Source organism: Perognathus longimembris, chromosome 5, assembly GCF_023159225.1.
Source record: "Perognathus longimembris pacificus isolate PPM17 chromosome 5, ASM2315922v1, whole genome shotgun sequence".
NCBI lineage: Eukaryota > Metazoa > Chordata > Mammalia > Rodentia > Heteromyidae > Perognathus > Perognathus longimembris.
Genome location: NC_063165.1, coordinates 3167503 through 3181944, shown reverse-complemented (window position 1 = coordinate 3181944; position 14442 = coordinate 3167503). Strand labels below are relative to the sequence as shown.

Below are 14442 nucleotides of genomic sequence, written 5' to 3'. Positions count from 1 at the left end.
AAGCTCCTGCCCTTCTCACTGCCCCCACCCTGGCTGACGCTCCCAGGGTCACACGACACCACCGTCCTTCCACGCGGAAATCCTACGCGTTAAGATCCGTGGCGAAGCGGTCCACCGAGCGGGTCTCGCGTGCCTGGCCTTCTTGCTCAGTGCTGTGTCCGGTGACTCGCAGAGTGCCGGGACCTGGGCCCTCCCCGGCCGCGCCCTGCAAGCTCCCTCTCCATTCCCGGGAGCCCCCTTGGGTCCCCAACACCTCCCGCTCCCGTGACCATAGATCCCACCGCTCCGGCTCTCGGCGGGGGCCACTGAGATGTGCCCAGTAAACACGTGGTCTACCTTGGTCGGCTCTGTGGATCATTTAGTTACTGTCTGCTTTCTTCCTTCCTAAGATGAAAACAAATAGCATTCTTCCTAAAGGCGAATATGCAGCATTCTAAATCGCATACTTTTTTTTTTTTTTTCTGGAATCTTCGCTGCTTCCTCCGGGCTAACATCAACTGTGCACCTGCAGCCTTTGCCCCAGAAGCCTGCCAGGACACCCACACTCCCTCAGGGGCCGCGTGGTGATCTCTGCACCCAGGGGGGCTGCTCCCTAGAGCCGGGTCTGGGGTCGTGCATGGGCCCCACAGGAAGAGCTCACACAGAGGGCAGGCTCAGCTCTTCCCTTTTCCTGGCCAGGAGGAAGAGTCCCGCTGGGACCCTCTCTGGTCCATCCAGGAGCCCCCTCGACAAGGGAGCCTCCTTTGTCTGTGTGGACGGGACAGGAGCCATCCATCACCACTGAGGCCACTGCCAGACAGGGAGGCAGCGGCTCTGAGAGTAATAGGTTTGCATTTTCCCCATTTTCCAAATCCCTTTACCCTTGGGCTGTGTCTTTGATGTTAATGTGGCTAAACCCCTGGTGAGACTCTCACAATTTTATCAGGAGAAACAGACAGCAGAAGGCTGGGCTCCCTGGCTGCAGCCCTCCCCTCCCCGCCCCCCGCCCCCCGCGACGAATCTGGAGTCATTTCCCAACCCGCTAGGAGGACCAGAAGCTACACAGGAAGCCGGCATCCTGTCCTTCACCCTTGGTAGCTGGTGAATCTCAGCACGGACACAGACAAAGCACAGACTAGCCACGCGACGCTTTCCATGGGACTCCATGAATACTCAGATATTCAAAATGCTGTCCTCCCTTCTCCCCCCGCGCCCCCCCAACCCAGCCAGGGAAGGCAGAGCCAAGCCCGTGACACTGGGTGTAGGGGTCTGCGTGCAGTGGGTCAGATCCAATCTATTGATGGAGAACGCCAGGGCATGGTGAGAGCCCGCCTCTGTCACCTCTGCCCCTGAGCACAGGCCCGGGGCCCCTCCACCCAGGACGAGAGCCCAGGCAGAGCAGGAGAGCGGCACACATTCTGAATCCTCCCTTCCTTGGGGGGGGGGGGGGTGATTATGGGAGACTGGCTCTTGGATTTTTTCTTTCCAAATGCACAAACTCACGCCTGTAATCCTAGATACTCAGAAGGCTGAGAGCTGAGAATCACGGTTCAAAGCCAGCCTGGGCGGAAAAATCCCCGAGACTCTCTATCTCCAATTAACTAGCAAAAAGTTGAAAGTGTAGGTAGGTATGGTTCGCATGGTAAAGCACCAGACCTGAACAAAAAAGCCAAGTGAAAGCATGAGGACATGAATTAAAGCCCTTGCACAAAGAGAGATGATAGGAAGGATGGGAGGGAGGGAGGGAGGGAGGGAGGGAGGGAGGGAGGGAGGGAGGATAAATTTGAAGAAGACAGTTGATATCCATTTATTTTAGCTAACATTTCCAAGGAGCCCTTGGCCCATGGTTGTGCACAAAGGTAAACCTCATCTACTGAAAGGAACCCTTTCTTCTCTGGCCTGTAACCCTTTCGCCTGTGGTCTGTGGGTCCCTAAGACCCAGCGCCCCAGCTTCCCAGGGGAAACGGGGCCTCTCCGAGCAGCCTGCAGCCTGGAGCCTCAGCGGGAGCCCGGGCCTCGGCTAACGGCCCCCAGGGGTCAGGCGGAGCCCGGCCCCCTCTGCAGCCCCCTACGATGGGAACGCCCGCCGCTGTTTCTTCTTGGTCCCTTTTTGTCCGTCCTGTGTCCTACAGGGAGAGGCAGTGGCTGCCGGTGAGCTGCTCCCAGGAGGGAAACAGCTTCGAGGGACAGACCTCGCAGCCAGATTCTGCAGCCAGGGCTTCCCTAGGGGTCCAGGGAGAGGAAAGGGTTCGTCAGCCACACCACGCGCGGATCTGAACGCATCAGACAGCAGGTGCTGGGGGCATCCGTTTCTGGGCGGGGCGGAAGCAACTGGACCCCTTGCAGGTCATCTTCTGTGCGTGTAGAATTTGGGACATTTTTTTTCCTGGAGCTCAGGGGTAGTTCCAAAAAAGCCCCTCTGCTGCGGGGGAGGGGAGGCTATGGGGCTGCACACCGTCTTCCCCAAGACAGAGTCTCAGCCCAGGATCCCCCCCGCCCCCCGAGAGCCACCCAGCCTCGGGAATGCCACAGGCCCCACCCCAAGTCCTTCTGCACTGAAGCCATCCCGAACTGGTATCCTGCTAATCACTTTGTCACTGACAGGGGCGTTGTGACTGCCTTCACTCACTTGGTATGTTCCATGGTGGGGGGGGGGCACATTTACACCAAGCCACGGCTGCTGCTCCTTCCGGGCTTACTACCTAAGTATTCGGCCCACTGTGCCAATGAGCAATAGCAAGTCACGTGATGAAGGCCGGCATTCAGCTTCCGGCTGGGCATCCCAGCATAGCTCCGGAATCCTCCGCAAGGTCACGTCCCCTCCAACTTCTGCTGGACTCTGGCTGAGCTGAGGTTCCCGCCGCCTTCCTCCCCCTCTCGCTATCACTCAATGCCGTATACACCAAGAAAAGGTGCTTCTTGGTGGACTCTTCAATAACAAACCCCTGGTGACCTCCCCAATGTCACCAAGAGCCGAGGGTCAGGGCGTGGACAAGGGGAGGATGGGGCTGTCAGCAAGACCCGAGTTGTGCACCATAGACCGGCATCCTCGCCTGGAATCCCCCTTTCATCTGTTGCTCACTCAGGTGCCCAGGCCTCGCTTCAGGCCCACGCCTGACTGAGTTCACGCGTGGCCACATGACCACGCCCTGGGAAATTAAGTAAGACCAGAGATGGCGTGAGTTCTTTTGAGACACAGCTCGGCGGGGCAGTGTGTCCGCCTCCCGCATCCTGGCTCCTCTTCCCTGGGCAGACCCTGAGACCTTGAACTGGACACAGTGTTCCGGGCGCCCAAGCACCCATCCCTTGGTCTCGGAGCGAAGAGACTGCACCAAGTTCTCCGGGTCCCTTCCTCCCCCTCCCCTTCCCACTGCCCGGCCCTCCCCCCCCCCCCCAACACTGAGCTCAGCCGAAGGATGCGATGGCCTCGCTCCATCTGCCATCAAGAGAGCTCAAAGGTCCTGGCAAGAGGGGAGATTACGACCGCTGAACCATGAAAACTGGCAAATAACACGGACAGTGTAATCTCTGTGCTGATTACTATCATCATATTTCTGTTCTGAAACTTAGCATTTCCAATACCCCAAGTTAACAAATTATGACCATTAATCAACATAACAGCAAGAATTTATCCCCCACTGAAGTGTAAGGGCTATGGCATTCACTGAACAGACAACACTGAGGAAAACTAAAAGCTTCCATTACACCCTACACTCCTTTAGGGGGAAAAAACAAAATCTCAATCTTGAATTTGATTTGAAATGGCTCCTTGATATAAAGTAACCTTTACTCTCTAGCAAATTGATGATCTGAGCATTGAACACAAAATGGCATGTCTCTCTGAGGGGTGAGTCCAACTTTCTCTCTAGGAATCACCAAACGTTGGCACTGATTAAGAATTACATTAAAATGTGTGTGCATGCACACCTACACACATGATTACTGCCAAACCCATGAAGAGAAAAGCAACTATTTATCACACACATTTGAATACAGTTTAGGTTCAACACAAATTCCTCTCCAAAAGCAGACAATTCTTTGTTCTTTGATGTGCCAGGTGTCATTATTCAAGAGAATAGTTCAAGAAAGAAACCTGAAAGTTGTGCCCACACTGGTAAGCCCAGGTAAGCAGCAGAGACCGAGAAACCACTGGAAACACCATGAAAAACAGAAGAGCCACAATTTCTTAAAAGATCATCCTGTCATTTCTAGAAAGCAAATGTAAACCAAGAACTTACTCGTACGCGCACATATCTCCCCTCTCTCTGCTTATCTTTGAGTCCAAGTCCAGAGACATAATGGAACACATTCAGAAAGAGCCACAGTGCGCAAAAGTAAGTATTCCATTGTCCCCGTTTTTGTCTCTAAATATCGGTCACACCTGTATCACTGACGTGTCTCACCGACACGACTCCTCATTGTCCCTTCTGAGAGGCAGAAATAAAACCACCGATTGGCCCCAACAGGATAACGTAACGGCTGCACTCGGAGTACAAGTCACTCATTTTTACCCATCCGTCAATGCACCGGAGTGGGGCAACGGAGCCACGGCAAACCAAGATAAACACCCTGGCACGAGGCATCCGACCACCGACCGTCCTCACCCCACGGACCCCACAGACAGAGCTCCGACCGGGCCGGCCCTGGGTGGAACCGGCCACGCCGCGCCGGTGACACGCAGCCTACCTGAGACAAGTGAAACAGTGTCTTTCTCCCAGGAGACGACAGTGATGTACGCCTCCACCGAGGAGGGGATAATGCACTTGAAGACCGCGACATTGCCTCTCATGGTTTTCTGGTCCTCCACACGGACTGTATAGGGCTCCCGTAAAACTGCAAGGCAGGAAAAGGAGCCTGGGTAAGACACAGAGCCAACGGGGCATGCCGAGGGTCTCTCGGTCACAGACGCGCGGTGCGGAACGCCGCGATCGCGGCCCGACACGTCCGCGATGTTCTTGCCTTTCTTCCGGCCCACTGAGTCATTCGTTCCATTAGCGATGCACTACCCCCCGTGCTAGAGGGAAGCGTATAATTAACACATTTCACCAGACCCCTAAAAGCATCACGAGGGGGAAGTGTCTTTTTTTGTTTCTTTCTTGCATTACTAGGGTTTGAACTCAGGGCTTCCTGCTTGCTAAACAGGCTCTCCACCACTTGAGCCCTGCCTCAAGTTTGTTTTACATGAGGTATTTTTTTTCAAATAAAGTTAGGTCTCCCAAGAGTCTGATCCCAGAAACTCTATTAATTATACTGACAGGAGGGAAATGCGCTCGCCTATGCAGGTCAAAAAGCAATCCCTTAGGGAGGCTTGAGGTTAAAATTTTGCACTGGAAAGAAGCCACAAAGAGACAAGTTGCCTGACACAGCTCATTGCTAACTGAGAACGTGGAGGGTAGAGAAACGCAAAGAGGAAAAGGGAGTGAGAAAGAAGAAAGAGGGTGGCCGGACCACCGGGGAGAGGGGAATCCATTATCACAGGGAACAGAGGCCTGAGCAGACACCCATCCTAGCTGCCGGGCAGGACCATGGCTACGGCGCACTGAACCCCAGGTGGTCCCCAGACAGTCGGAAGAAGGGGAGCACACGCAGGCTGCCTCCCCACCTCGCCGGAGTCTCCAAAAATAGACCATGTCATTTAAAAAAAATCACCCTAGAACTTCTAACAGCACCCGGCAAAAAAAGAAGTGCGGGAGGAACTGTCATCCGTCTGCATCCAGAGCCGCAGCTAGAACCAGGGCCAGCTGTGAACGGCCAACGCCAGTCGCTCACGTAACGCATAGCGTGGGACTGCAGTCCCAGCTACTCAGGAGGCTGGGGCAGAAGGAGCACTTGAGCCCAGAGTTCAAAACCAGACCGGGCAACATACTGAGACCTCGTCTCAAAAGGACAGATAAAAAAAAATCAATAAAATAGAGAGCAATATTTGCAAATCCACCTCTGTGCATCCTCTAGATGACTTTGAATCTCTAATACCATGTAAGCGCCATGACAAATATTGGTTTATTATTCTGTTGTAAATAGTTTTTTTTTTAATTCTGTCTCTAATTTGCACACACACGTTGACTATAAATACCACAGTCATGACACTCTCAGTGAGTTACTGGCTCCAGTCACTGCCTTGCAGATTCTATCAGATATTCTGCCTCTGTGACTCTCATCCACAAATGGGACGGGCAAACTCCTCTCTTTGCACTGTGCACGCAGTTCGTGTCTTTTTCTTGTCATATTGCTTTGGCTACAGTCTCTAATCCAATGCGCAGGGGACGTGGCAGGCAGACACAGGAGTGTTGCTGAAGATCTTTGCAGTGCAGGAGAACATTTCCACTTTTGGTATTCCTTTGTGAGATGAGCTGTACTAGGATTCTTCTACTTGCTTTTATTGGAATCAAAATCCCTGCTCGTCGTCCCAGTTTTCTGGGGATGTTATCACAAGTAGATGTGTTCATTTTTTTTGCAACCGTTGGAGGTTTTCTTTTTTTGGGGGGTAGGGTGGGGTGGGGGAGAGTCCTTTCTTACTATCTTTAAGTGTTGTACAAAGCATTACCATTCAACAAGTCAGTTTGTAAGTACAATGCATCTTGATCCGTAGGACTCCTATGCTTGTCAACCCGAGGCTCATTTGCCTGTGGATTCCTTCCCTTTCTGTTAATGCCTTCGTTTTCACTTACTTTCGGGGTAATGCAGACCTAAAGCGATTTGGGGAAATATCTATTCTCCTTTGATGCTGAAGAATCTGCTTAGGAGTTTTTTGCATTATATTTTCCTAAAATGTCTATTAGAACTCAAAGAGGAGGTAGGGTGTCATAGGAAACTTTTATCTATGAAATAATAGATGTGAGAGTACTCATATCTATTGTCCATTTCTTCTTTGGTGAGTTCGTATTTCGTGTTTCTCAAGAAAATTTCTAACCATCTAAGTTGTTGAATGTATTGACATACGCTCACATTTGTGTGTGTGTGTGTGTGTGTGTGTGTCCTCGGTCTTGAACACCTGGTCTAGGCGCTGCCTCTGAGCTTTTTCTCCTCAAAGCTAGCACTCTACCACTTGAGCTACAGCTCCACTTCTGGCTTTCCGGTGGCTTTCTGGTGATGAGCCTCTCACGGACTTCCCTATTTGTGCTGGCTTTGAACAGCAGTCCTCAGATCTGAGCCTCCTGAGTAGCTAGGATGACAGGCGTGACCCACCGGCGCCCGGCTCCCACCCTCGTCTTGAGTATTTCTTCACTATCATTCCAACAGCCATGCTTTCCGTCACTTCCAGTGCTCATAGGGAAGGGCATCTTTGTCAGCCGAGCTGTGGAGTTGTGAATGAACAGAGCTGCTGTGCAAATCCGTGCGCAAAGTTTCGTGTCCTCTGTCCAGAGACGCAAGGCAGTAGAACAGGGCCAGTCATGGGGGTCACCTGATCACTCGCCTCATTACTTTCCGGAAGAAGATCATGTGCTCCGGACCTGGTCTTCTGAAGGCCTGTTCCGTTCTGCCTAGCATCTGCACACAGGTGAGACCAGACTTCCATGATGGCTGTGGAGTTGGGAATGTAGCTCAGTGCCACCGCAAGTGCTTAGCACAAGCAAAGCCTCCAATGTCACGATGGCCACTCTGGTACATCCAGAATAAGCAAAAGGAGGGCCGCTGCAGGCCACCTGGGCACCGCGACCGGCCCTCGTGTGTGCTCAAGCAGACACCTCGGTGCACGCAGGAGCCACAGTGAACACACAAGTCTCTATCGCGTCTCTACGTAAGGAGGAGCAGGCAGCGCAGACGCAACCTCCACCCCCAACCACACGTCCGGCGTCACGACACACCGACCGGCTCTACGGGGAATCCAGAAAAGCGGCCGTGACAGCTGACGGGAGCAGGATCGATGCTCGGCCTGACGGGAATCCCAAGATGGAAATCACGGATTCTCTCGCACAGGTAGAGCTGTCTGAAACTCCAGGTTTCTGCATAAGCGGAGCTTTGTAGACTATAAACACGTCCTTGTAACACATCATTAAAACGCTCAGTCTGCCATCAAAAGCATTCACTGTATCTCTGTGTTTGTCAGGCTTGGAGGCCCCTATACAAACCTCATTTGCTTTATTTTAATGATTTGACATATCAGATTTCCATTGATGAAAGCCAGTCTTCCTCCGTCTTTCTTAAGTGCATTCTTGTGCAGATTTTGGAATTCACGAGCGTGTCGTGGAGATCAAAATATCGCTGAGAAAATGACTAGCTGGCAGAGTGAGTCACAGCCTAATGTTTGATTGCTTATATCAAAGAGATCGTATGCAGGAACCTGGGAACAATCTCCCGTTTGTGCTCTCGTCTTCCCCAAGCCTCTCCTCACTGGCTGCAGAAATCACTGCAAAGTTCCCACAACTACCTGATGCGCGACACACAGACCAAGGCCCGTTCTTCCGCCCTGTGGTTCCACTGTGCTGATCTACCCCTGTGTTTCAGTGGAAGGCTGGAAAAAAAAAAATTAGAATGCTGTTTGCTAACAGGAGTCTGGCTGGGAGCTTGTTTTGCAGGACTTTGCAGGATGCACAGAAGGACACAATATGTCCTGTGTACAAAGCTCCTGACATCTGCGCAGCTCAGGCTGTGTTTCCCAGTTGACTCCTAGCAGTGATGATCTTAAAGTCACAATATGTTGTTAAAAAGCACATATTTCTGCAACATGTGATACAGTCCAGAGCATCAAAACAGCCTTTTCCTTTCACTGAGAAAGCAGGCTCACGAGCCCGATCTCCCTCTATCCCCGTCTAAACGGAGAGCTCGTCTCCCCTCCTGTCTACTGTCTCTCAGGTGGCAGAGAGGAAGGAAAGGAAGGAGGAAAAAGGGGAAAACACAGCCACCCTGGAAGTGAGCCAGAGAACATGGGAGCCCTTGCTGCAGTCCAACACGAGAAGGTCAGGCTGTCCTGGAGAACCTAATAGCAACCTTCAAGCTTTAGTTCCCACGTGCTAAGACCCTCAGAATCTAGCGAAGAAATGCTCGGAGACACAGGGAACGGTTTGGCAGATGACCCTCAACCACGGTGACCTCTCCCCACAGTCCTCCCACCCCCCTGGACAGGCACGGGGGTGGCCAAGTCCCCGGGGAGCCGTACTCACCAGCCTTGATGTGGACATCCTGACTTCTAATTTTCCCTGAAGGATTTTCGGCTGTGCAATAGTAAGTGTTATCGTGGATTAAGGTGCTGAAGCTCGAAGGAGGGAAGGGGAAGATCTGGAGAGTGCCGTTGGGGTGGACGTGGCGGATCCCGGGGACATCGTAGATCTCCTCGCCCGTGGCTAGGTACCATCGGAGAGTCACGGGAGGGACGCCTGCGGCCGGGCAGGGCACCAGCGTCCCCGAGGTACTGGCGAACACTACCTCTTGCAGCGATGCATTGACAAAGTAGAGGCTGGAGTGAGCTTCCTCAGTGAAAACTGCAGGGAGACAAGAGAACAGGGGGTCAGCGGAGCGCTGCACACTCTGCCTGCAAGAAGACCACAGAGCGGGCGGGCGGTGGAGAGCCGCCCACGCCGCCGCGGCTCGGTCAGCTGGCCCTCGCTGGTTATTCTGAGAAAAGTAACCGAAGCACTGACAGGTGCTCAGGATACTTGGCACCGAGAGGCGGGGACTGCAACATCAAGCAGGAGCCCAGTGTCCTATTTTTGCGCACACGCTGGTAGGTTCTCGTCGAACTGAACTTGTGATAACTGAAGGAGGTTAGCTGTGCGCGGCCTTGTTCCCTCTTTGGTCCCCCACGGTACAGGTCAAAACTGGATTTTATATTTTGTACCGTTGGCCGCTCATGGAGGCCTAGCCTGGGATGGAATTCACCACTGTTCAAGAAAAAAAAACAAAAAAAAAAACCAACAACTGAAGACCAGACGCATAGCATCTGAAAAATGCAACGGGGCGTCAGAAAAACAGGATGTTACGCCCCTGTTGCATTTGCTGTTGACAGCTGCCAGTAAACAAAGTGAATTTGACCAAGTTGTGACTCCGTTTTGCCAGGCCAGCTTCTGGGGTTGTATTTCCCCCCAACATTTTATTAGCACACTAGTTTCAAATAAATGTAGAGCATTCCACCATGATAGTCCCACATAGGAGTATACGATTCTTTGATCCTATTCTATTGATTTTTACACTTCCTTTTCTGGCCCACAAAGGCCCATGCATCTCACTTACAAATTACACTGTGGTAGGAGACACACACACACACACACACACACACACACACACACACACACACACACACAGACAATGTGCCCTGGTTTTAGATTCTGTTTCATTTGTTGATGTTACATAGATATCAAAGCAGATATTAATGGCTGCATATTTTACCTAATACGATTTTCTAGACTATTTTCCGCTGATCTCTTTGTAATTTAAATTTGTTCCTGTTTTCATTCCTACGAATAAAACAGCAGCAAACTTGTTCATATACATTTTGTTTTGTTTTGTTTTGTTTTTGTCATTTACTGAATCCCTATTATCATTCTGGGTAGCAAATACAGATGAAGAGTCGTATATGTAAATGGATGAAACTTTATTAGGATCTGAAAATTAAATAAAATATGGCAAAATCTCACTGCGTTTCTCTGTGACTTTGTAAAAGCAAAAGCCTTCTCAGGCTCTGTTCCTTCGAGAGAAGAGAAGCACCAGATGTTGAGAGAAACCTGGATGGTCAGAGATGAGAATGTGCTGTGAGCTTTGCCAGTATCTACTGGCAGATGACAGACACACGGTCAGGAAGACCCGAGATACCACCAAAGGCACCATACAGAGCAGGAAACAGACCTGTGCCACAGGCTTGAAGGACAACAAGTTCATCAGGGCACACAGAAGCAGGTGACACCAGGGCCCACAGGGCATGGCTACATGGCCTGACCCAGCTACACTGAGGAACCCGCTCTGGGTTCCATGTAGACTGTCGGCTTCGACTCTGTGAAACCCAGAAGTTGAGCCCCTCACCGCAACCAAGGAGACACAGAAGGCATTGCCTCCTGCCCACATAAAACAGGCCGTACGCTGCACCCTCCATAACTTCATCGTGTCCCAACATCAGCAGATTTGCTTCCTGGGGTGGAGGTGGGGGCGAGATGGGGCCTCCTACCTCCATCGAGGGGAAGATATCACACAGTTCAGAGAGATCAAGTCAGGCGGGGGGCTGGGCTCACTTCAGCACCGCCTCCGGGGAGCAACGGAACGTCACGTGACCGGCCATGGCCACACCAAGCCCTAGCTTCAAACAGAGTAGGGACGGAGGCAGAGAAGGCATTTGCCTAAAGACCAGCTGGTCCTTCCATCCCCGGTGTTCTGCCCGCTACGATATTTAACAAGCCATATGGGCTTCATTCTCTGCAGACGCACAGAATAAATGGTACTTTTCCACTAACTTACGTGTTCCGTAGCACGGTTGATTTTCGTCTAGGAAGCCAAGTTTGGGGCACACTTCTCATGTTCCTTCTTTAGGTCCCCTCTCTGGGAATGGCCGAGGGTTCGACCACCAGGCCTAAGGCTGACTGTGGTCGCGCCAGGAAGGAGAGGACTTGCCACTCATTCAAAGACGGTGGAGCAAAACCGAAAACCCCACCTCACAAAAGTGACAGACTGTCTCCAGAGAGAGAGGAGAGGGGCAGGTGCCCTCAAGCTGTAATGGCTTTGTAGTCTTCTCTCTCAAATACGACTAATATCTATGGCAAAGCTTCCTAAGTTAGAATAGGAAAATGATTGCTCGCTAAGAAATCAGTGCCGATCAGAGCGGAGTTTAAGAGTTCAATATTGTAATTTTCAACTCAAATAAAAGATGCTGATAGTAGCACTGTAATTTTACATTCGAGCTTTCTAAGAATCTGACATTACCCCCAAACATATTGTTAGGGATGAGGTAACTGTCATTCTTCAAAGCTAATTAATTCCACAAAGATTTCTGGGATTTTTTTTATTTTATTTTATTTTTTTTTACTATTCCTCTTCTGCCAACTCAATTGTGGGTAATTTTGAGCTAAATAAAAACTTGGTTGTATGGAAATTTAGCCTTGTCTCTCCTAAAAGTAGCCTTGTCAAGAATAGAAATGTCTTTAAAAAAAACGTGAAGATATGTAAGAAATACAGTTCGACTGTATGTTTCAACTAAATGTACGGCTTTTTAAAATTGGCAACCACATTCCAGGAGCCCGCTTGTGAAATCATGAAAACGACTGCAGGAAAAATGGTAAATAAATGTTTAATCCTACTAAAGAGATAAGTAACCTATGGGGGACTGCTGTCACTTCTCTTTACATTTGTGAGGCATTTTACATTTCCCTTTCTAGCTCACACCACGGGCCTTTGTAATCAAACATAAACTCATCCTCTCAGATACACATCAGAGAGCTACGGGCAAAAGAAAATCTGAGCTTTTGTTTCTTCCACCTACAGAATCATCCAGAAAAAATCACCCTGCATGGCTCTCAGTGACCCGGGTTCCTTCGGGGGGAGGGGGGAACCCCGGCTCCTTCCAGCAAGGTCTCGGGCAAGCTCGAGGGGGATTGTGGGGGCCAGTTGTTCCTTGGAAGTAACTGAGGTCCATAACAGAAAGCTCCGTGAACCATGTACCAGGATGTCATCTGAGGCCCAGGGTACCAAACCCTGGGCTCCCAACGCCACACTGCCACAGGGAAGGCTTTGGAAGCTGCTTCCATCCAGGGCCGTCTCCTTGATACCTCACAGCGTTAGAGCAGATGCTTCCATCCAGGGCCGTCTCCTTGATACCTCACAGCGTTAGAGCAGATGATCCGACCAAGGCACCGGGGACCACGATCAGTATGGAAACCAAACGCGACGTGTCAGAGGGTACTCTAGTCGAGTCGAGAGTTCCAGTTCTCATTCTGATTCATTCTCAGGGTCGGAATTCTTCAGAAGGCTGCGGGAACTTGAGTGATAGGGAAAGCTACCCAGCCCAGGGAAGATGGGAAAACGATCCACGGGCAGGAGAGCAACACTCGGTGGGCAAGAAGCGTGAAAACGGTGACAAGGTGGAGCTGTCGTCGTCCAAGAGGAGCGGGGCGGAGGCACCTGCCACGGCAGCTCGGGACCCCGGAGAGGGAGTTACAGTCATGCACACGTTTCCCCCCCACGGAGGAACCTTGGAAGGGCCCGGCGCTGTCTGTGAAGACGCCGGGGGGGGGGGGGGCACCGGTGACCCCTGCGGGCGCAGCTCCGGCCTCCAGGAGCTCGTGTGTCCGGCACAGCCACACCGAGTCGAGGTGGTAAAGGTATTCCCACGCCGCGGCCGAGGCACGCGACCCACTCTGCGGGTGGTCGTGGGGCTTCCCCACCGGACACACACCCAAGGGAAATGGAAACGCCCGTCCACACGAAAGCAGGCCCGCCAAGGCTCGACGCGGCACTGTGCGTAAGAGCCAGATGTGAACGCAAGCCCCATGTCCGTGATGGAAGAAGAGAACGGCAAACTTGAGTTTATTCATGCAATGGAATACTACTGAGCGGGGCCAAGGAATGCGGTACCGTTGGGTGGCCCTGGCTAGTGTCCTGCTAAAGGAAGATAGAAAAAAATGCGTGTCGTGTGATTATACTCGCATGACAAAACCAGAAGAGGGAATTCGGGAGACAGAAAGTAGATCATTGATTTACTGAGGCTTGGAGTCCTGTTGAGTAGGTCAAAGAGTAACAGTGAGAGGGGATAAGCCAGCCGCGTGCTAAAACTGGACTTAGTAAACTGAAGTCACCGAGTTACACATTTGAACTGGGCTTAGGATATAGCTCAATAAAAGTGTCAGAAGAATTAGAAAGCCATGGGAAGTTCTGACACAGAAACATCCATTTCCCTGATCAGAGACTTGGAAGGTAAACTCTGGTTGATATGCATTGAGAACGAGAGGAAGAAGTTGACCCGGATGGCTGTGTTGTGAAGGAAGAGGGGAAAGCCGGCCATACGGCTGGCCCCACCGCGTCCCACAGCACTGGGGGGGGGGGGGGGGTAGGGGGGGGAGATCCCAAGGGGGAAACCGGGAACGTCGCCACTCGTACGCCCGCCTGGGTAGGCGCGTCTTTAGCAAAGGCTCCATTCAAAGCAGAGTGCTGTCCAAGGCCACTTGTTCATGTGCTGAAAATAGGACCCAAAAGAGGATTCCTCAATCCAGGAATCCAAGGCACGAGATGCCCCCAGGCAAATGCGAAGAACAAGAAGAGACACGAGTTAAATGCAGATCCCCAGGGAAAGCCAAGATTGAGAAGATGAGAAGTGAGTGTCTGGCAAAGGATTTGCCCCCGAAGTACTAGATCAGTTGCCATATCCATAGAACAAGATAATCCAAGGGAGACGGACAAACGACTTGGGTGTTCCTTCACCAAGGCCGCCAAGCCACGGAGTACCCACGGCCTCACATCAGGGCAGTGTGTGCTAAAAGCCCAGCGTGACCCCATCGCGCCTGCCAGAAGAACGAACATGAGAAACAAAACACAGGAGAACTCATGGGT

The 14442-nt window shown here is 51.6% G+C and overlaps 1 protein-coding gene across 1 annotated transcript in view; it reads right to left on the bottom strand.

Annotated features, from left to right (window-relative positions):
- Positions 1-11080, bottom strand: part of Dscam (DS cell adhesion molecule) — a 305816-nt gene extending 294736 nt beyond the window's left edge. The window contains exons 1-3 of the mRNA XM_048346574.1: positions 10933-11080; positions 9081-9398; positions 4666-4812 (exon numbers count right to left, since the gene is read on the bottom strand). Of these exons, the coding sequence (XP_048202531.1) occupies positions 4666-4812; positions 9081-9398; positions 10933-11080 (613 nt within the window). The remainder of the gene's footprint in view (positions 1-4665; positions 4813-9080; positions 9399-10932) is intronic.
- Positions 11081-14442: the final 3362 nt, after the last annotated feature.